Source organism: Microtus pennsylvanicus, chromosome 22 (genome assembly GCF_037038515.1).
Source record: "Microtus pennsylvanicus isolate mMicPen1 chromosome 22, mMicPen1.hap1, whole genome shotgun sequence".
NCBI classification, from domain to species: domain Eukaryota; kingdom Metazoa; phylum Chordata; class Mammalia; order Rodentia; family Cricetidae; genus Microtus; species Microtus pennsylvanicus.
The window spans coordinates 34,942,078-34,965,649 of NC_134600.1; the positions used below are offsets into that span (position 1 = coordinate 34,942,078).

A 23,572-nucleotide genomic window follows, 5' to 3' on the forward strand; every position below is an offset into this window, starting at 1 on the left:
TGTGTTTACCAGTGCTGGGTCTCAGCAGGGAGCTTACACCCTGGCATAGGAGGCCAACCTAATTTCTTTTTTCCCCAGCACGATTTTCTAGAAACTAGATACACTGTGTTCTGGTTCTCATCCTCCTTTCTCCTCGATGGATCCTCAGAGCAGAGTCTATGTCTTAGTTCCTTACTGGATTCTAAACCTAGCACAGAGTTTAGCAATGAAGTTGGGATAAATAAATGAACACTAAGCAAACTGGAAACGTCCCTCAGAAGCCACGAGGGTGAGACACTGGTGTATGAGACATTAAATGAGGGAATGTGTGCACGCTTATATATGTCTCCTTGATTTCAACTGCACACGTGTTCTACACACCCGCAGTAGTTCAAAACCAAAAGGCTCTGCTTCTGTTGGATCAGGGAAGCGGGAAAACTCCAGACAGCTGGGCCTTCTCATGAGATGTGGGATTCATTAATTTGCCCAAAGTTAAAATTCTTCGGCTAATACCCAGGCAGACTCAGCTGGCCTCAGCAGCAGTGATAACGGGGGAGGAAGGAGGTGGGGAAGGAATTTTCAACACGAGACCTGTGCCGGCGCCTACATTAATCACATCTATTTCATCTGGAGGCGAAGGAACAGCATCGACCAAGAAATTTAAATGGATGCCACTGTGGAATTCAAATATATATATCTCCTAACATCATATTCTTGGGGAAGTTGTGTGATCTCATCTTCTTTAGATAAATCAGCTGTGAGAACTGGGTGATTGGGCAGAAAGATCCAGGATCTGCCTGTCTTTACTGGTTCTGTGACTTCTGACACATCCCTTAGCCTCTAGAGTCTTAGTTCCCTTATTTATTGGGTAGTAACGGTCATCTTGAGCACAGGGAACTTGCAGGGCCGTCATAAACTCTAAGGGGCGCTCGAGAGTGGCGACTGTCTGTGCAAACGGTAACACAAGACAGTGCGAAGTTCAAAGAGTTCTCAACTCTGCTAAACGGCAATTGTTAAGCTACGAAGACACAGTAAGCCTTCAGTGACAGAGGTTGGAACTGGAAACCTTTAGATGAGGGGAAAGCGGGACCGGCAGGCGTTTTCCTACCATGTGAGAAGCTGAGACACGCTAACTCAAATACACTCAGCTTCTAGAAGGCCAAGTGGTAGAAATTACTCTGGTTGTTTGATGAGGTTTTTCATCCTCTAGGTGGCGCAGTGACCCGAGAAGAGAGAACTCAGGTCACCAGCTACAACCGCGGGTGAGGTTTTTCATCCTCTAGGTGGCGCAGTGACCCGAGAAGAGAGAACTCAGGTCACCAGCTACAACCGCGGGAGGATGGAAGATGGATTCCGGGAAGTTGAGTCTAACAGACACTGACGAAGTATTTAAGGAGATACCAGGACAAGGCTGGGAACTGAGTGTTGGGTATAGCTGGGACAGGAAACTAATGTGAGGGACAGGGACATCTTGAGAGGATGCATCCTGACTCACTGACTTACAAACATAATCATTATGTACAGAATTTATCAAGTTGATTTCAGTCGTTTATTTAATGCATGCATGTGGGGCAACTCTCAGTATATTTGTATATGCAGGTGCAAGAGTGTGCATGCACGTGTATGCATGTATGCAGTGGCCAGGAGACAACCTTAGATGTCATCATCAGGAATGTCATCCACCTCCTTTGAACGGGGCTCATCGATTAGTCTAGACTAGCAGCCAACTCGGCCCCAAGGAACCTTCTGTTTCTGTCCCCAGAGCTTACAATACAAGTGTGTAACATCATGGCTGGTCTCTGTCCCCAGAGCTTACAATACAAGTGTGTAACACCATGGCTGCCATTTTTATATGAATTCTGGGGATTGAACTCAGGTACTTGAGCTTGCAAACCGAGCGTTTTTCTGCCTGAGCTCTCCTCCCAACTCCTCAGTCTACTTTTCAAACTGGGTTTCAGGAAGCAGAAGGGGAACTTTGTGGGGGAAGAGGACCATATGTGTAAATATTGTAACGAGAGCCAGTGTTTTGTAGACCAGCTAAGAAGAATTTCAAAATGCTTACAGGAGCAGATCTCAAGTCTGTATGAGAATTCATTCTAAAGATGGTAACTCAGTGGTCAAAGGTTGTCAGCCTCACACCGCTAAGCCTGACTTTTCCATCCATTTCCTAGTGTACTCCCTGTGTACGTGAGACAGGGAGCCCAGCACTGTGTACTCCCTGTGTATGTGAGACAGGGAGCCCAGCCCCTGCTTCAGGAGCAGCGCAGGGTGCAGACCTTGGAAGCTCTCGTCGCAGATGCAGACAGCACCGGTGGTGCAGTAACCATGCCCGCTGCACAGCTTGGGACAGGCTTCTCCAATGTAGACGTGGTCGATGGCCCAGCTTTGCTTCTCAGTTTCTTCCCCTTTCTGGATCCAGCGGAACTGTGTGGCACTGAGAGACCCAAGGAGAACAAAGGGAGTCAGCAGCCATTCCTCTGCCTGTCTTGCCCAGCCTCTGCCTGTGGGAACGGCCATCTGAGGAAAGAGCTCAAATTTCTACCCAAAGCACCCCAAAAGCAACAGTTGACTCATCCTCCAGATGGGGTATATGTCCTCATGCGTCTTTCTGAAAGCTGTATCTTCTCTAAGGCTTTCTCTTCTTTTGCCTATGTGCATGCATGCATATGCATGTCTAACTAGGTACAAATGCATGCATGTGCTTATATGCAATGTATACTTGCATACAATGGAAGTCAGCGGTCAGTCTCAAGGATTGTTCCTTCTATTGAATTTATATGAGAATTTACACACACACACACACACACACACACACACACACACACACACACACACAACGTATCATTTTCCAAATCTTTCAGTGAGATAAATGCTGCTTCTGGCAATATCACATGTTGTCCTTGTTATCTTCAGCTTTCTGTAACCTGGCAACCAGGAGGCATGCATGTCTGCATGATCAGCACAGCCTTTAGGGGACCAGAACACTAGAGCAGAACTGGCCCCAACTCTAGCATCTGTGTAGGATCTACCATTCGGGATATGTGAGCAACTGTTGCATGTATATGATACGTTGTTAAAAGGAAATCTGAGCTCTGTGAATAATTTCCAAATATATTCCTTTTCTTTTTCCCTCTTGGGACACAGAATGGCAAGAAGATGAAAGGGTCTTCAAGTTGTCCCATCTTTCTGTATGACTGTTGAGCAGTGGTTCTCAACCTTTGGGTCACAACCCCTTCGGAGGTTTCCAGGACTATGGGAAAAGGTAGATATTTACATTACAGTTCATAAAAGTAGCAATTTACAGTTACGAAGTGGCAACAGAAGTAATTTTATGGTTGGGGTCCCCACGACAAGAGGAACTGATTTAAAGGGCTGCAGTGTCAGGGAGGCTGAAAACACCGCTGTAGAGGCTGCCGGAGTCCCACTAGGCTGACCTTGGCAGACAACCCACCTTGAGGAGACGTGGTCCGGAAGCTGGATGGTGATCCTTCTCCAGCTTGAGCTGTTGACAGCGTTGTAAATGGTGGCTTCGTGGAACTGGAACGGGGAGCAGCCAATGCTGTTGGAGGAGGAGGGCAGGCACTGGGTCTGCACGAGCTGCCAGGAGTCAGAGCTGTAGCAATCAAAATCAGAAACACACATGAGCAACACGCCGGGGAATGCCAGGCTGGGATTAAAATACATGTGATCAGCATGCCAGGCAATGCCAGGCTGGGGATTAAAATACATGTGATCAACATGCCAGGCAATGCCAGGCTGGGATTAAAATACATGTGATCAGCATGCCAGGCAATGCCAGGCTGGGGATTAAAATACATGTGATCAGCATGCCAGGCAATGCCAGCCTGGGATTAAAATACATGTGATCAACATGCCAGGCAATGTCAGGCCTCTTCATGTGAATTTCTTTGTTTTAAAAAGATATCTTTAAGTTCTATGTGTACGAATGTTTGCCTGCATGAATGCGTCTGCACTACAGGTTTGCAGTTCCTGCAGAGGCTGGAAGAGGCAGTCAGAGCCCCTGGGTCTGAAACTACAGACAGTTGTGAGACTCTGACATCTGGGAACTGATGTCATCTTGGGAAGAACACTCAGTTGGGAGGGGGAGAGTGGGTAGATATGATAAAAATACCATATATATATGTGTGTGTGTGTGTGTGTGTGTATGAAATTCTCATAGCATAAATAAAACAAAAACAATGAAATACCTTCTCATTAGATGCGTGTTACTCTTTAAAACTACATTAGTGTATTCACAGAAAAAATAAAATGATAACATGTACAAGAATGAATTCTTATACACTAGAACCAGCTGACAACATAATATAATTAAGTTTTCAAAGTCCCATGTCAGGCTCCATGAGTGTGTTAGGACTCAGGCTCCATGCACCATGTGGGTGTGTTAGGAGTCAGGCTCCATGCACCGCTGCAGGTGTGTCAGGACTCAGGCTCCATGCACCGCTGCAGGTGTGTTAGGACTCAGGCTCCATGCACTACTGCGAGTGTGTTAGGAGTCAGGCTCCATGCACCATGCGGGTGTGTTAGGACTCAGGCTCCATGCACCGCTGCAGGTGTGTTAGGACTCAGGCTCCATGCACCATGCGCCTGTGTAAGGAGTCAGGCTCCATGCACCATGCGCCTGTGTAAGGAGTCAAGACTTCAGGAGCAGCTCATGCAGATCATGGACTTATTAAAAGTTTTCTGAAGGTTGGGTGAAAATGAGCAACTGACCAGCATAGTTCTACCAGAACAAACTTAATGTCTTACTTATTTTTAAATATAATGTTTCTTAGCAGTGGCCCAGTGTGAAAACTGATTTTTTCTTTAGTTTGAAAAAAATGAAGACATATAGGCATATGAAAGTTATATGAACATACACAGGAGCTGACAGGGCTTCCCTAGGTTGCCAGGGTGCCTCAGTTTACCTAGTCCTGGGATTACAGGAACCCTAATCTCCTGAAGGCTTTTAATACTTAAAACTGCTTCCAATCCACTTTCAATACGCAAATTGCTTCTTCGCAAGTCACTACCTTAACATTAGGCATGTGTTTAAATTATGTTTTCAAGTCTGGAAGAAAGGTAAAATGGTTTCACAGACCTTGCATCCTTAGTGTATTCCAGCATTACAGAGTGAAGGTCTCCGCACGAGGAGGCTTCACAACCCACCACAATCTAAAACAAACAGAAGCAATCAATATACAAGCTAGACTAAGTGATATCCAATGTGACTAATCAGAAATCCTATTTCTCAACCTCGGGGCTCTAACGGGCAATCAAATATTCAGAGAAGGTTTCACAAGCAGCCTGATGGTGCATGAAGAATTCACTCTTAGAGCTGAAAAGACACGCAGCTTTCACAGAAGCCAAGAATTAAGGATTTTAAGGTATTAGCTCTACTAATTTAACTAATATATCATATTACATAAATTTAGATAAGCTAAATTGGCTAAAGATATTATGAAGAGAATTTATGGAAAGAAATTGAAAGAGTCTAATGCAAAACATGCCCACTGACATCTTAACTTCTTAGATGCTGCTGTTAAGTTGTCATTTGGGAGTGAAAAATAACAAATTTAATTACTTTAATATCCATTCTTATTGCTGTTTCTCCTTTTCGGTATTATCAGCAATTAAATGGTGGAGTCACTAATAATGCATGAATGCTAAAAAATTTGGCGACTCAATTATAAGTTCTGATAGGTGATTTAATCAACAAGTCATTTTTTTAACTACTGGTATCAGGGAAGTTAGTGCTAACATTTCAGGCCTAATACTCATAAACCAGACAATTACAATTCAAGGTTAGAATAAGACACGTAGTCCAGTAATAGCAGCAGGAATCGAAAAGACAGACACACATAAAACACAGTTGGTTGGATGGGTTGGAAGATAATCCATCCGTTAGGTGCTTGCGAGCTGACCCCGAAGGACGGAGCGCATCTGAGGGTAGAGGTGGCGGAAATCCCGTTTAGTTGGAAACCAGAGCTCTGGGAACAAGACCGGATACGAAGGGGATGGAATCCTGGGGACAATGCTGGAGTGCTGAGCCGAGATCGACTCAGATAAACAAGTGTTTGGTCTTCACTTTCTAAGAACAGGGAGCTGATCTTGGAGGTGGAGGGAAGTAGATGTCAAGGAGATAAAAGAACAGAACAAGGAGAGAGCTTCTCAGAACCATCCAAGGAGGACACAGCGTTGACCAGAGAGGGACCAGGAGAGGAGAACTTTGGCTTGGAAGCTGGTGGGGAATGACACCAGAGAGGACCTTGAGATGTGATCCTTCACGTCACAAGAACATTTTCTTAGGGCGTGGAAGCATTGGGAGAGCTGGCTCATCTCTAAGGGGAGTCCAACACAGAGCCAAAAGTAAGCAGATTTAATTTCTGCTAAGAAGGTCGCAAATCCATCTTTTAAAACAAGGTCATTTAGAATAACTGATGTTTGTAAAATAATATAATAACTAAATGCATTTCTGTAATAACTTTAAAAAAGTGTGTTTGATATCAGAGAGAGAGAGAGAGAGAGAGAGAGAGAGAGAGAGAGAGAGAGAGAGAGAGAGGAACAATTGCCCTGGCTTTATAGTCCTCATGTTTACTAATTGCTCTCCAATAGCTTCCTTTCTAGCCTATGTAGTATAAAATACTAAAAAAAAATTCTCTAGTTCTTTGAGGCTTTGGGAGTGGCAACTGGGCTAATGTACAGGTTTGTGAAATTGGAGACAAAGAAATATCAAAAAATAAACTGAAAAAGAATAGCTGGAGAAGCAAATGGTTTAACAAGGTAGCAGGGAAGAGGAGCAGGGGGTGACGGGAGAGCCGCAGAGGGCTCCAAGCGTCTATTTAAGCTCTTCACTTTGGCAGATGAATGTACAAGCTACAACACAGCTATATTTCTTGCTATATCTTAACACCACAGATTTTTATCTACACTCAAATAACCGTACTTGAAGAAAGGCCTTTGTAAAACGTTACCGCAGTTAGAGTGTCTTTTAATGGCTGAAATCAATCATCTGCAGTTGTCAGAACAAATCCCTCTCCCACAGCCCACATAGGAGCTGCTGTTTTCTGTATCATTTCCCCTTACTTTAAATTGCATCATGTATCCCGGCTGTATGATGAGCTCGCGGGAGGAGAGAGCATTGTGGGTCTTGTCCTTCTTTTTGTTGGGCCAGTAGAGGTGGAAGGACGGGTTGCCACAGAATCCTGCTGTCCTGACTGCGTTAGGGTAAAAACTCCAGTTTTCTTCGTGGGAAGATCCTTCTGTTAAAGAAGTGGGAAACAATGCTGTATGTTATTTTTCTCCAGCTAAGATGCTTAATGTTAAATTACTTTTGCGTTTAATACTGAGGGTGATTATTTTATCTAACTGCCTTAATATATAAATTCTAGGCGGGAGTCGAGGTCAGAGCAAAGCTACTGAAGGCTGTTAGCACAACCCCTTGGCTATAAAATGGTAATTGTTTTTCTGGGGAGATGTTCTACTTCCTCCTGGGCATCTGCTGTTATAATTAAAAAAAAGTGACGAGAGAGAGAGAAAGAGAGAGAGAGAGAGAGAGAGAGAGAGAGAGACAGACAGACAGACAGACAGACAGACATCGTGCAACAGAGTTCACATGGAAGAGTTTTTATTAGGGGAAAGGAAACATAAAGGAGGGAAGGGGAGAGGGGAGACCGGCCTCTGGGAACAGGATCAGCAGAGGAAAAGAGGAGAGGAGAGGGGAGGAGAGGAGAGGAGGAGAGGAGAGGAGAGGAGAGGAGAGGAGAGAGAGAGAGAGAGAGAGAGAGAGAGAGAGAGAGAGAGAGAGAGAGAGAGAAGATAGAGACAGGCAGAGAAGCAGAGAGAGAAAGGAATGGACAGACAGAGAGATTAAAAGGGAGATGGGAGGTGGGCAGGGCCCCTTTAAAAGAGAACTGTAGTGAGTGTTCACAGGAGGTGCCCTTAGTGACTGCAGCTGAGGACATAACCTGTCAGGACCCCAAGGGCAGGCCAGCACAGTTGCCTGAAAACTACCATCTGCAGTATGTGTTCTACGGTACAGAAATGACTAAAAGAGCAAAAATATCCAGGGTATTGCAATTCCAAACTATATAAAAACATTTTGTACTTAGCAATAGTCATTACATTCTGAACTGACAGTTCTGCACATGGCTGACATTTTATAAACTGCAGGGCCTGACAAGAGCAAATGCAGGTGGAGCGGCAGGTACCAGATCCTGCCTGTGCTCCCGTGCTCACTCTGGATCCATTCGACATCTGCACAGACAGCTGGCACAGAGGATGCTGGGCGGGGCGTTCTTCTTACCATCATCGAAGGTGTCCACCAGTTGACTTGGATTGATCTCGGCCCCGCCGATCAGAATGTTGTCCAGCGCCCACTGCGCGCGCTCCACCCCGGAAACCACAATCCCGTTGCTGATCACAAAAGGCTGCCACCAGCGAAGCCGAGTTGTGTTGGTGAGGGCGTCCTCGGGGAGGAGGATGTAGTCGTGCCTCACAGAGATGTATTTCTGGAAATCCATCTCATGGAGCAAAGTCCATGTAATTCCTATAAAGACAAAAATTGTCAGTGCAGTAACGTCTGGAAACAACCCAAAAACCAGCATCATATTGCAAGTTCTATACGTTTCCCACAGAAATCTTTATCCACGCAGAGAAAACTGGACCTGGTAATAGCTTCAATACAAACTGATTATATTGGGAGGGTATTTAGACATACTTTATCAAAGTAAACATATTGAACTAAAATAATATCTATCTTCAAAATTCAGCTCTAGATTCTTAAGAGGCATTGTTTCTTAAAAAAAGGATGTATTCATGTTTCTAGATAGTAACGTCTAGTTTTAAAAATACAGCTATTAAAATTCGATAAAATTGCAATTATTTGGACTGATAAGAAATTGGCCTTCTTGATAGGACAGTGGGAAAAATGTTTAAAGCAGGTGATGAGGCTGAGACAGCTGATATCCGGCTGCTGAAACATAGTTTCTTCTGAAAAAAAAAAAAACGATTTTAAACTGCTTTTAGTTGGAATTGTTTTTATATCAATAATGTTGGTAAGTTGCTTTACTTTTAAAGACTTATTCATTTTGATTTTGTGTGTGTGGATGTTTCGCTTGCTTGTACGTAGGAATGGGGCCACGTGAGTGCCTGACGCCCACTGAAGCCAGAAGAAACTGTTGGACCCCCTGAAACTGAGGCTACAGATGATTGTGGGCCACTGTGTCGGGGCTGGGACTCAGACCTTGGCCCTCACTGAGCCCCGAGTCCATCTATCCAGCCCTTAAAGCAACTGTTTCCTACTATTCCATGGTATCGACGGCTTGATAGTTCCTTCAACATGATACAACAGAATTTTACTAACATGGTTTGTCAATTCAGGGTCTTTTCTTTGGGGAAGTTTTCTTTTATCACTATGGTATTTATGTTATCATCGACACAAAAGGGTTTTAGAATTTTGTTTCTCAGACAGGGTCTCACTATGTAATGCTGGCTGTCCTACAAGACCAGGCTGGCCTCGAACTCACAGAGATCTGCCTGCTTCTACCTCCCGAGTGCTGGGATTAAAGGCATATACCACTTTGCTGGGCCTAGGATTCCTTTGAAATCCTATTTCATTCAGAACATCATTCAAAATTTGTTTTTTTTTAATTCTCTTACAAAACATCTGTTTTAAAAGAAGACATGGGTTTACCTGGGAAGAGATATGTTAGAGTATCTAGGCGGGGTGGGAGAGGGGTAGGGGGGAGCTGGAGGGGGAGTGGTGGTTTGTGGATACGGTAAAGATACACCATATACAAGTATTTCCAAGAATAAACAGAAACAAATACTATTAAGACCCTTTTGTTTTTTAATGGGCTCTCTCTTTCTCAACCCCTTGTGGAAGGGCAGCTTTTGCCTAAAAGCAGTCCCTGAATAGGACACGCAACAAGAGCAGGACATGCTGCATTGCTTTTGAGGTCTTCATGACCATGACCGCCAGCAAAGCTCAGCAGATGCGTTTCTGAGGGGCGCGGGGTGGAGAGTGGGCATGCGCTCTGAAACAGACCTCCATCCTTGGAGTAATCCAGCAGTACTCCTTCCTTCCGGCAGACGGGCCGATGGCAAGAGGTCATGTTGTTCTCGCTGCCGATGCGCCCCCAGTACTGCAGGAACCTAAGCGAAAGCGTACACTCTCCGTCAGAACGGTGGACCAGAGCGCAGAGGCCGCTCAGGGACTGAGTAATCGCATCCACGGGTGTTCAGCACTCTGTCTGGCGTGAGTTTGCAAAGCGGGGATAGACGTGTGAAGAGTGTGACTTACTTTGCACCTCTGAGATCTAAGTCCTGAGTGATAGCCTGTCTCACGGTGGAGCCCCCAAAATAGAGCGCGGTGTTCTCGGCGAGAATCCCACACTCCGTGCAGGTGCTTCCGCCTTCTAAGGACATCCAGAGGTCGGGCTTGATTTCCTCACTGTCAAAGCGCTCCTTCAGGAAAGTCTGCGGAGTTCCATAGAGCGTGGTTAGAACAATTTCAGAAACGATGGTACTTTATCTAGTCCACTTGCTTGGACTAAGAATAAAAGAACCGATTTCAGAGTTTTTTCAAAGATATGTTTGAAAGTCGATTGGCTATGTTCATAATTTTACTTTTTACCATTTATTGAAGATAATTTAAACCGATTAAATAAAAATTTAATAATCAGACTTTTATTTTTTAACTATGAAATGCAAACTTTTATTCGAACACACATTAAAACGTAGATTCAAAGCCAATGTGTCTTTATCTTTTTAATCTAATGTTAGTAAGCGCAGAATCAGAGTAACTAAAATAATAGCTAAAATCGTGAGGCAATCTTTTCCTGTTCAGAGACATCCAGCTACCCTGGAAACATAACACCTAAAACCAAGCACATAAATACTGTTTCTTATTCACCGACCTTTAAGCCCTGAGATTTTATTTTGTCCAAAGAGTAAATATAATAAATTTTATTTTATTTTAATATAATTTTATCTTATGATTAGGGGACCCAGAGCGACAACTGCAGTAAAAGCAATCTCTATATGCGTCTCTGTCTACATTTCTCCGGTTCTTTAGGAGGATTCTGTCTTCTGCAGTTAAATGTTTAAGTAAAGTCTCATTTGCTCAAACTCGCAACCATCAGCCCTATAATTAAAGGCGTGCAAACATAAGCGGGCCTCACTTCGCTTCCCTGGTGGTGGGGAAATGAGCAGCGTTTTTATAAATGATTGTTCGCATGCAAGAACACGAGCCATAAATGCATAGTTAACCGCACATGCTCTCGTTAGAGGACCGAACTGGAACTTCAGTGAGACGCTAATGAAATTTGAATGTTCACATGAAGTCTTAGGGTTTTTTTTCCCCCTTTAGACATAAATGAGAGCAATGTCCTCAAATTTTCTTTTCACTATTTACTAGGTTTTAATTACATGAACATTTTTGAGGGAGAGTCTCCTACGATAATTCAGGCTGGCCTGGAACTCGCTGGGAGTCAGGATCAAGGTGGGGGTGACTATGCCTGGCCGTTGTACTGTTTTAGCCGAGGCATCTGTTATTATGACGATGCATGTGCCGTATGTTCTATGGCAACTGTGTTCAGAAACCGCATTAACTTTACATATTGAATATATTGAATATAATACCTAACTTGTCAAAAATGATGACGCGGCTAACACGCAGCCACCTTTAGGTAGTTAATGGATTAATTAGACCGTAAGTTTCCTGGGTAAACGTTTTAGCACTGTTTAAGCATGCTTGAAAATTTGGTCTGTGGGGCTACCTGTAATATTTGCTTCATTTGATAAGAATAACAACAACACCTTGTATCCGTTAAAAAGGAGGATCTTTAAAAAGGCTAAATACTGACTTTAAACAGTGTTTTGCTTTTAAAGAAGAAAGCTGGGCATAGTGGCGCATGCCTTTAATTCGAGCACTCGAGAAACAAAGTGAGGTGGATCTCTATGAGTTTGAGGCCAGCCTGGTGTACACAGCTAGTTTAGGCCAGTCAGGGCTACACAGTGAGACAGACAGGCGAGGGGGGGGGGCGGAGGGGAAGGGAGGGCAGAGACAGACAAACGGGGACGGACATGCTGGCTACAGATTACTGGCCCCACGTATGAAAACCGGCCACAGGACAGCCTGCGAGCGAAGGGCTCGACAGTACCTTCAGCGTGTGAGTTAAGTAGCAGTTTGGCCCCGAGTACCCTGGGTCACAGATGCACCGTTCCTTCAGGCAGTCTCCGTGGCCTCGGCAGTTGTCCAAGCAGCCAGGGCCAAGGTAGAAATTGTCGATTGCCCACTGCACGTCTGAGTACTTTTGGTAGAACCGAAACCTCACGGGACTGTTGGCCAAAGCAAAGGAAAGAAAAACAAAAGTTAACGTTACCCAGAGCTATTTTCCTGCACACATGAGCTGTCCTCCGTGCTTATGAGACAGAAACACTTAAGGTATTCTCCATGGATGGAATGAGGTAATAAAAATGTTTCCCGACCACTTCCAATTTCCAGTAACGGAACCGTGCGCCGCTTTCAACTCAATTCTGCACAAATTTGTGAAACAAATGAAAACCAGTGGGGACTTTTAAGCAAAAGATTATTTTACAGTTTCACCTATAAATATAAGCCAGATTCCTTTTTCTTGTTTCTAAAGTTGAATTTTAGGGTTTGTATACAAAGTAATGCATCTCATCACGGCACCATCATACTAATACACCGCTACACTTTGTGCTCGTTCACCCTCCTCCCTAGCTGTCCTCCCTCAAACTCTCTCCCTCCTCTGGCTACTTCTGTTTCTTCTTCTAGTGATTTCCAACTTCTAATTTGTTATATATATTCCACTACCTTCAACTGTCCATACTTTCCTTGGAAGCCTCCTCCATGATCTCCTTTCTAGCTTGTGACCCTTCCCCACAGTGCAGATGCCGAAGTTTTAAATCGAGGTTCTGCAGGTGCTAGAAAACCTGCAATGTTTGGTTTATTCTGCTTATCATAATGATTTCCAGTTGTATCATTTCCTGAAAATGCCATGATTTAATTTTTCTTGGTAGCTGCATAAAATTTCATCATCAATCTGTACCACCCTGAAACATCTATTCATCATTTTATATGTATAGGTGTTCTGCATGCACGTATGTCTGTGCACTACATGTATGTAATACTTGTAGAGGCCAGAAGAGGGCCCTGGAGATCCAGTGAGTTCTGGGAACTGAACCCGGGTTCTCTGGAAGAGCACCCAGTATTCTCAACTGTTGAGCTATATATCTCCAGTCCTGTACCCTATCTTTCTTGGTTATTATTATGAGCAAGGCATCTATAAACAAGGATTTACAGGGATCTCTGTGGTATGTTGTTGGAGCATCCTTTTATTATATTCCCTAGAGTGATATAGTTGGGTGATACGGTAGTTTTCAATGTTTTGAGGAGTCTGCATATTGATTTCTATTATGGTTATGAAAGTTTAAGCTCAAAACAACAATGAATATGAGTTCTTCATAACTTCATAGTCCTCCAGTCTCATTTGCTTATCTATCTACCTACCTACCTACCTACCTACCTACCTACCTACCTACCTATCTACCTATTATCTATCTACCTACCTATTATCTATCCATCTGTCTGTCTGTCTATCTATTTATCAACTATCTATTATCTATCTGTCTATCAACTATCTATCTATCTATCTATCTATCTATCTATCTATCTATCTATCTATCATCTATCTATCACTAACTATCTATCACCTATCAATCTATCTACCATATATCTACATATAATCTATCATCTATCTCTATCTATCTATCTATCTATCTACCTACCTATCTATCATCTATCTCCTATCTATCACCTATCAATCAATCAATCAATCAATCTATCTATCTATCTATCTATCTATCTATCTATCTATCATATAACTATCTATCACCTATCAATCTATCTATCATCTATCTACGTATAATCTATCTATCTATCTATCTGTCTATCTATCTATCTATCTATCTATCTATCTATCTATCTATCTATCTATTATCTATCTATCCATCATCTGTCTATCATCTATCTATCTATCTATCTATCTATCTATCTATCTATCTATCTATCTATCTATTATCATCTATCTATCTATCTATCTATCTATCTATCTATCTATCTATCTTCTGTCTATCATCTATCTGACCTCTGTGTGTGTCACACTGTGCATGTGGGCTCCAAGGATGAACTTCTGACCTTCAGATGTGGTGATAAGAGCATTTACCCACGGAACTAACTTGCATATTTTCATTTGCTATCTCAATGCCAGTTTGACTGGGGTGACATGAAATCTCAAAGCAGTCTTAATGTACATTTTCCTGATGACAAAGATTATTGAAAACTTTATTTATTTATTGGCATCGTGTTTGTGTTTCTTCTCTTGAGAATTATTTATTCAATTCATTGGCCCATTTATTGATTCGATGAGCAAAAGAACTGAACGCCAGTGGTTGTGGGAGAATTGCGATCGACAAATTACATTTCTGAAGTTGTGCGTGAAGGTGTTAGCATGCACGCAGCCCGCAGGCATTTAGGAAACAGTAACTTCTCAATTCCTTGAAGATTATCAATAGTCTCAAAGTAACTGTAGTAATTAGAAAACAATTTTGAAAGGGCGATATAAAAGACAATTTCCCAGAGATTTTTAATTTGATCATTGTTCTTCTATGTCTTCTGGGTAAAAAAAAAAAGCTCTAATTAAGCTCATATTAAATAAAGTGTATTAAAGAACTTTCTAGGGTGATTTAAATGTTCTGCATCTCCTTTTATGTGGTGGGTACATGGGTCACATGACAGTAAAAGTCCTTCATCTGAACAAGTGCTACGTTTGTACACTGTGTAAATTATATATAGAATGTGTGTATATGATAATACACACACATACACACAGACAGAGACAGGGAGACAGAAAGAGAGAGAGGAGAGAGAGCGCATAGGAGACACAAACGAATCCGTTGTGGAGTCCCCAGCATGCATTTCGTCCCGGATGACTCACTGAGGGATGATTATTTTAATATAATTTCCCAGTCACTAAGTGATTTAGGAACGGGCTAATTTGTACCAATGGGATTCAAGGAGATGGTTGTTCTGGTTTTCTGAGAAAGATAAAACAACCCCCTCTCTCCCACTGGACACAGACAAGGGAGCATTCTGGTCCAGTTTTCTGGCAGCCATCTTATATTCAAGAGGGGACCCTCTTCAAGCTGAGAACAGCACCTGTGCAACTGGCAGAGGGAGGAGAGAGCAAGACAGTGGTGTCCTCGAAATCATTTAGGAACACATAGAATATTGCTATTATATTTATCTGTGTATGTGTATGCCAGGATGTGGGTGTGTAGTCCCAGGGATCTCACTCTGGCTATCAGATTTGGCAGAAAGAGTCCTTACCTCCCGGCCATTTCAATGAACCTTAAAACCATTCTTAAATATGCAAACCAACCAGTCCTAGGGTCTATTCATCTTTACATTTTTTGATATAGATAAAATGTGTTTCTAAAAAGAGCTTTAATTTCCATTATGTGTATCTGCACATATTTGTGTGTGGACTTTGTGTACGTGTGTGCAGTATCAGCAGGGGCCAGAAGAGGGCAGCAGATCCTCTGAACTTGGAGCTACAGGGTTGTGAGCCACCCAATGTGGGTGCTGGGAGCCAAACTAGGGTCTGCTGCCGAGCTGTCTCTCGAGCACTAGCATACTTCATTTTTAAGTGAGTCACCGTAGGTTGGGGTCTGATCGGTCCAGGAAACGGATGATGTCATCAACAGGACTGCGCAGGCTATGCACACTGCTCTGTTCAGAGGCTCAGTCCTGCTCATAAATCATGATGTTTCAGCAGAAGCCGTTCTACATAGCCAGACTCTGTGATTAATCTAGTAGAAGCACGCCTGTCATTTTGCTAAATGCACCTCTTTTCTTAATTTTACAGTGGATGGGAATCTTTGAAATCTCCCTAAATTATCTACAGACTTCCCAGAACTCTGCTTAATGGCCACAATCGCCACTGATCCAGCTAATCGTGTCTCACTGCGGGTGCAGAACACAGTGCTCCGTGGTAAGAGAAAGATAAGACCCAGGAGCCACCTGACACACATGGCTGAAGTTAGAAGGTGTGCAGCTAACGTGAGTTGGGATTTGCTCCTTGCTCTCTCAAGGATTCGGGCAGCATCTTTATGTTGGATTGCAGTTTACAAGGCCTGTAAGGTAATTAAGATGAGTCTCTGCATCTGGCTCCAAGGAAAGCATTTGTTCTGTCCCTACTTGACGGCCCTGGGGTTTAGGAAAGATGAGGACAGAAGAGGGCCATTTACTGAGGACCAAACACTCAAGTCTGAAGATTACAGAAGTATGTTCACCATGGTAGTCACCAACCAGGGACTCTAGAGTTAGGGTAGAAGAATGTTTGTCATGGTAGTCACCAATTGGGGACTCCAGAGTTAGGGCAGAAGAATGCTTGTCATGATAATCACCAATCAGGGACTCTAGAGTTACGGCAGAAGTATGCTTATCATGGTAGTCACCATTTGGGGACTCTAGAATTAGGGCAGAAGAATGTTCATTGTGGTAGACACCAATGGGGGACTCTAGAGTTAGGGCAGAAGAATGTTCATCATAGTAGTCACCAACCGGGGACTCTAGAGTTAGGGCAGAAGACAGCACTTTACCCATAATGATATATAATTTGAGACTAGACAGCAGTCCCTATGTTTGCCTTCTGGATGTTTGTAGCCATGATTTATTTTAATTTTCAACTTACTTTCCCATTAAGCTTTCAGGAAGTGGGTAGGTGATCCTTTTCCAGCCCTTTGTCGGGAAGAACACAGACGGCTGTGAGACAATCCCAGAGCATTTTGGATCAGCAGGTAAGCACTGAGGGACCAGATAGTTCCAGCTCACACCAAAGTCAGTGGAGTACTGCACATGAATTTGATTCTGGGCAATCTTTTCAGACACTTTGCATCCAACAGAGATCTAATAGACAGAAAATGAAGACTGTCAAGGCCTTAAAACTGTATTAACATATTTCATCTTCAAAGAATTGGCAGTAGAGAGGAACAGATCCCTTGATATCTACCGCTTGTACTTTCAAGTGTGTTATTTGTTTTGTTGATGGACAGGGGACGTTGGCATGGTTACTCAAGGTGACAAAGCAGAGAGAGTGCCAAGAACATTGTGTAAGGATTTGGGAGAGAAGCCGATGCCTGTGCCTCTGCCACGCTGGCTGGGTTCCTGGGAAGGCCTGTGCCCACACTTACAAACGGTTCTGCTAATGGCCTGGCACTTAGGTATGGTAGAATACCAGACCAAGAAGGATTGCTAGCAGCCCTACCGATGTTCCTACTTTGTCATACGATTTATAATTCTCAATAAATCACTTTTGCCTGCAAGCAAGGTGCAGTGAAGCGACAAGAGAAACACAATGCCTCTCACACGGCAACAGCCACAATGTGTCAGCTCTGCAGACACAGGGGGACTCTGGGGACAGAACACAGAGGAAGAAATGCTGGCCCAAATGCTACCCCAAAGCTGCTCTTGGCATGAATTCTAACCATGCTGTTATAGTCTGTAATTTTTGTTCTACAGAAACGTCTTAATAGCTTCTAGAAAAAGTAGAAATAACCATTATAGATTTAGTCTTGTAAGAAACAATTTAACTTTTGCTTTTGAGACAGGATTTCACTATGTAGCCCTACCTGGCCTAGAACTCGCTATATAGATCAGGCTGGCCTTGAACTCACAGAGATCCATTTGCCTCTGCCTCCTGCCTGCAGGATTAAAGGAGGGCACCAACACACCAAGCCAACATCCTTTTTTTTTTAAAAAAAATATTCATTTATTTATTCACGTATTTTATGCATATGAATGCTCTATTTGCACGTATACCTACGTGGCAGAAGAGGGCATCAGAACACATTATAAATGGCTGTGAGCCACTATGTGGATGCTGGGAATTGAACTCAGGACCTCTGGAAGAGCAGCCAGTGCCCTTAACCACTGAGCCATCTCTCTAGCTAACTTACTTTTTATATAGTGATTTAACTTCATAAGTTGCAATCAGTACCTTGAATTTTCTAAACCAATATTTTTGTTCTGTAATTATATAATCCTGATTGTCACTATTTGCTTTTATGCAAAATCTGAAATTTTAACCTCAAATAGTATAGAAGCACAACATTTTTAATCATTAAGCACTATTTGGATGAGCTTTTTGTTACCTTAAAATAAAATTTTATTTTTCAAAGTACATATTAAGTCAATGAAATATTGGATGACCTTTATGATGTTTCTCATTAGTTACGTTGTTGGCGTCTGGTTATTTACGGGATTGAGACCATGATAATTTCACCTTGAATTGCATGATCCAGCCTTCAGTGGGAGTCAGGTCGTGGGTCACTGCATACACCTCTCGTCCATCATGGCTGCCACAGATCATGACACCGTCGGGGGAGTCACAGAATCTTTCTACTGTACAGTCATCATGAAATAGCCAGTTCTCATTCACTTAAAAAAGGACAAAGAAAGGGATGACAGACTTATCAAGGAGTTAAAGGAAATATTCACTTTAAGCAAGTCCTAGAATTAAGTAGAATTTTCTTTTACATTTACTATGTTACACAAAATAAACACTAATAGAAACATCATGTTACAGCCATGGATATTATAAATAACTAACATATTCCTAGTTCATTTTTGAGGGGTTGGATGGAAAAGACAATGTCTCACTATTATAGCTCAGGCTGGCTTCAAACTCAGGATTGATTCTCCTAAGTCAGTCTCTTGAGTGTTACATATTATAAGAATGTACTACCATGACCAGCTCCACAATGTATTTTGAAATAAAATGTGTTCAACTTAATGAGCTAGGCCTTGTTGACGCCCCATGGGAGGCCTTACCCTTTCTGTTGAGTGGATGGGGGGTAGGCTAGAAGGGAGGGGTGGTCACAGGAGGAGGAGTGATGTGGGATGCCCTCTGTGTGCTGTGAATATGTTTTATCACCCTTGGCTAATAAAGAAGCTGCTTGGGCCTATGGCAGGGCAGAATAAAGGTAGAAGGGAAAACTAAACTGAATGCTGGGAGAAAGAAGGCAGAGTCAGGCAGATGCCATGTAGCTGCCAAAGGAGAAAGATGCCAGAACCATACTGGTACGCCACAGCCTTGTGGCAATACACAGATGAATAGAAAAGGGTTAGTTTAAGACATAAGAGCTAGTTAGGAATATGCTTGAGCCATTGGCCAAACAGTATTGTAATTAGGTCTTGGCAGCCGGGAAACCAAAGAAGAGTCTCGTTTACAGAGGGGAGGGAGGGAACTGTGGTTGGTATGGAAAATGATTTTTTTTTTTAAAAAAAGATCTATGTAAACAAGTCTCAGTAACAACTTCCTTCCCCTCCCCTTCTGTCTCTCCATTTTCTTCTCATTTATCACCCCTTCTTCCTCCCTCTCCCTCTCCTTTTCTGTGGTCTGTTTTGGAGACACAGGATCTCTTTGTATCTCAGGCCTGTCTTCAACCACAGCCCTCCCGCCTCAGCTTCCTGAGAGCAGGGATTACAAATGTGTACCACGGTGTCCAGCTAAAATCTTAGGAACCTCAGGGAATAAGAGCACTTGGTAAAGGTAGGGATGCTTCAAGACTTTTCTGTTTGCAAGGATGGATTTGGTCATGATTTTAAGTAGTGTCACATGATCATATGATACCACGTGATATACTAATGTCACACGATCACGTGTTGTACTAGCGTCACATGCTCACACGATATCATGTGATATACTAGTGTTACATGATCGTATGATATTGTGTGATATACTAGTGTCACATGATCATATATCACGTGATATACTAGCATCACATGATATCCTCACAAGTGAAGTAAGATTAGTTGGCCTAATTATAAAGTACAATGACATTTAAAACTAGTAAACATTCATCTTCTCAGACACATAAGGATTCAAAACAGAAAAAATCCCACAAAAAACCCAAAATCAACAGCAACAAAACCACGGGATTCAATTTCAAAGAAAAAAAAAAAAGAAAGTTACAAAACACACGTAACTTGAGATCCTAGCTGTGTTAAAAGCATACAAAACACTAAGATGATATTAAAAACACTGATATTGGTTGTCTGCTGGGTGATTCTAATGACTAATTCAGTATTTCAAGTTATTAAAATTTCTTAATTAAATTTTCCCCAAGGTATGCCATTTCTCTGGAAAGTTCTCATTATGGTAAAAGTGGCCATGCAATCTTTTTTTTTTTTTTTTTGCGTAAGGCGGTAGAGCTAAGGAGGGAGATACAGTGCCTTACTGTCTAAACGGCTGTTGCAATAGTTGGGTAGACAGTGGGAGGTGGAGGTAGACCCCCACATCACCCACCTATCTGAGCACACTGCGTTTTATGTAGTACAGCTGGCACATGTGGGGTTGTGGAGCCACAGACTTCATATCAGATACCAGCTTACACTTATGGCTTAATATGAGATATCACCTTACGCTTATGGCTTAATACGAGACACCACTTTAAGCTTACTGTAGTATTATAAAATGACAAACACTCAGATGAGAATTGTGTGTGGTCCCCATCATTTGGTAGTCACAGTGAATAATCCCCGCTGAGGATGAAGGATGAGAAGCAAGTTCCTACAGCACATGGAACCCGAGGCATGATCTGAATCACGAAACGCCACCGCAAATGGGCCCTCTTAGAAAATACAACATTCTGCCCTCAGATGTGAATAAAGGAACCAGAAGGATGAGGCAGGTGGATGACTGTAAGTCTGAAGTCAGCGTGAGGTTCATGGTAAGTTCTAGGACAGCCTGAACTCTAGTTCAGGAAGGCCCGGACCCAAACACTACCACCACTGACTACAATAGGCCAGGAAATGTTGTTGTTCATCCAAAGCAAAAAATAAGAAACATAGAAATGAAAATATGCCCCCCCCCAATTTTCTATCCACGAACTACTATTTATGAAAGTAAAGATGAGACACAATGTTTAATGGGAAAATTGACAGGGACAAAAGAATAATGTTCTTGACTCTGAACCTCATCTGAACACCCAAAAAGGACCCAAATTCACCGTGGTCATCCCCTCCTGCCCTGATGCACACACCATGATCACCGCCTCCCGCCTTGATGCAAACACGGTGATCACCCTGCTCCCTGCCCTGATGCAAACATCGTGATCACCCCCCCGCTCCCCGCCGTGACACAAACACGGTGATCACCCCGCTCCCCGCCGTGACGCACACACCATGATCACCCTGCTCCCCACCGTGACGCACACACCGTGATCACCCCGCTCCCGCCGTGAGGCACACACTGTGATCACCCCGCTCCCCACCGTGACGCACACACCGTGATCATCCCGCTCCCCGCCGTGACGCACACACCGTGATCATCCCGCTCCCCGCCGTGACGCACACACCGTGATCACCCCCTCCCGCCCTGACGCATTTCCGTCCAGCATCAGAGAACAAGTCACCTGCAGTCTTGTCCTCCATGAACAAGTCAAAAGCAATTCTTCCCACGGGGCCGGCGTCTGCCGGGGAGCGCTCATGTTGGGGCACGGGGGCACTGCTAAACGTGTCCAGCATGACTGTCCTCTGGTCGGCAGAGCCCGAGATGAGGACGTTGTCAATGGCCCAGTCATTCTGGTCCAGGCCGTCGTGCCGCGGCTGCCACCAGCGGAAGCGAGTAGCAATCTCTTTAGCATCGGGAGGGAGGAGGATGTTCACAAACCTGGCGGAAAATGATGAGGGTGAGGACAATATACAGGTTAAATATTTCATACGAGGAGACCTGAAACAGCAATGAAATATCGTACGTCCCAGGGCAGTGAAGACATTACCTAAAACTGTGTGTGTATGTGTGTGTATGTTTGTATGGGTGTGTGTGTATGTGTGTGTATGTTTGTATGGGTGTGTACGGGTGTGTATGTGTGTGTATGGGTGTGTATATGTATGTGTGTGTGTATGTATGTGTGTCTGTATGGGTGTGTGTGTATGTATGTGTGTCTGTATGGGTGTGTGTGTATGTATGTGTGTGTCTGTATGGGTGTGTGTGTATGTATGTGTGTGTCTGTATGGGTGTGTGTGTATGTATGTGTGTGTGTATGTATGTGTGTATGGGTGTGTGTGTGTATGTGTGTCTGTATGGGTGTGTGTGTGTGTATGTATGTGTGTGTCTGTATGGGTGTGTGTGTATGTGTGTCTGTATGGGTGTGTGTGTATGTATGTGTGTGTCTGTATGGGTGTGTCTGTATGGGTGTGTGTGTATGTATGTGTGTGTCAGTATGGGTGTGTGTGTATGTATGTGTGTCTGTATGGGTATGTGTGTCTGTATGTGTGTCTGTATGGGTTGCGTGTGTATGTGTATGGGTGTGTGTGTGTATGGTTGTGTGTGTATGTGTGTACAGCTGCATGTATAGAGATATATGTTGGCAGAGGTCGATGTTGAGGGTCTTCTTCAATTCCAGGCGGGTTCTGCCCGACCTGGCTTTTAAACCATGGATACCAGGGATTCAGTTCAGTTTCTAATGTGCCTGGCCGTCTGATCCTTCTCCCCAGTCAACAGAGTAGCCGAGACTCCAGAAAGGCATCATCGTATGTGGCCCCTCTTTGGCTTTTCTACTTGGCTACACTGACTGCGCTTTATCTTTGAGAATATTTGGTTCATATTTGATGGCTGTTTAGGGTCTTTTATGAAGGATGTAAGAGGGTCTAGGCATCCTAAGGATACTGCCATCTTTCTGTTTTTTTGTTTACCCTAGGGAGACACTTGGTAAACAAATATTTGTTTCTCCAATGTTTTGAAATCAGCATATACCCAGCCTCCATGATTTTGAAATTAGCATACACCCATGTTTTTTCCCCACTGTTTATTTTCTGTTGGCATTCTGATCTAGTAATTAACCTTATTCTGGGATACGAAAGCTAATTGCTCTTAAAATAAAAACTCTGATTAGCTATTATATACCCCCAGGAAGCTCTTCCTGCCTGTCTCTGAGGTGTCCTTTACTGATAAGTAAGTTGGAGGTCCCCTTAGTCCCTGACAACTGGTTACTGGGAACCTTCCCAAGCTTGACAGCCTAGTTACTGCAGTTCAGATACAAACCCAGGTTTGCTGTACTGATCATAGAAAATCTCCATCAGCAAGTTCCAGGTGATGCCCCCGTTGACAGAGTACTCCAGGAGGACCCCTTGGTTACGGTTGCTCGGTGTGATGAGGCATCCGTACATGAAGTAGAACTGGATAAACTCAGCGTTGGTGAGATTCAGATCCACGGTGACCAGCAATCTGCTGCAGCCCTAAGAAAGAGGAACAGGACAGGGGAAGCAACAATCAGGAATCTTGGCTGCAGATCGCAGACTACAGCTTTTCTCTGGTTCTGTCACTCTGTGTTTTCATCTCTCTTACACTAGCTTCTAGCGTGGACCGCAGCTCGTGTCTGCTGAACTTTCAGATTTCAGTAGTGAGACTTACTTAATCAAGTGTTATATATTCTAAGGAGGTTTTCTTGCAATATATTTTTATATTGTAATATAATATATCTATATCTCCAAAGCAAACATTGG

The 23,572-nt window shown here is 43.3% G+C and overlaps 1 protein-coding gene across 3 annotated transcripts in view; it reads right to left on the minus strand.

Moving 5' to 3' along the window:
• Positions 1–23,572, minus strand: part of Reln (reelin) — a 426,015-nt gene that overhangs the window by 12,842 nt on the left and 389,601 nt on the right. For all 3 annotated transcript variants that reach the window (XM_075956443.1, XM_075956444.1, XM_075956442.1), the window contains exons 49-60: positions 23,112–23,305; positions 21,481–21,737; positions 18,348–18,502; positions 16,758–16,972; positions 12,141–12,318; positions 10,280–10,455; positions 10,025–10,131; positions 8,282–8,524; positions 7,063–7,238; positions 5,078–5,151; positions 3,431–3,592; positions 2,256–2,413 (exon numbers count right to left, since the gene is read on the minus strand). In XM_075956443.1, the coding sequence (XP_075812558.1) occupies positions 2,256–2,413; positions 3,431–3,592; positions 5,078–5,151; positions 7,063–7,238; positions 8,282–8,524; positions 10,025–10,131; positions 10,280–10,455; positions 12,141–12,318; positions 16,758–16,972; positions 18,348–18,502; positions 21,481–21,737; positions 23,112–23,305 (2,095 nt within the window). The remainder of the gene's footprint in view (positions 1–2,255; positions 2,414–3,430; positions 3,593–5,077; positions 5,152–7,062; positions 7,239–8,281; positions 8,525–10,024; positions 10,132–10,279; positions 10,456–12,140; positions 12,319–16,757; positions 16,973–18,347; positions 18,503–21,480; positions 21,738–23,111; positions 23,306–23,572) is intronic.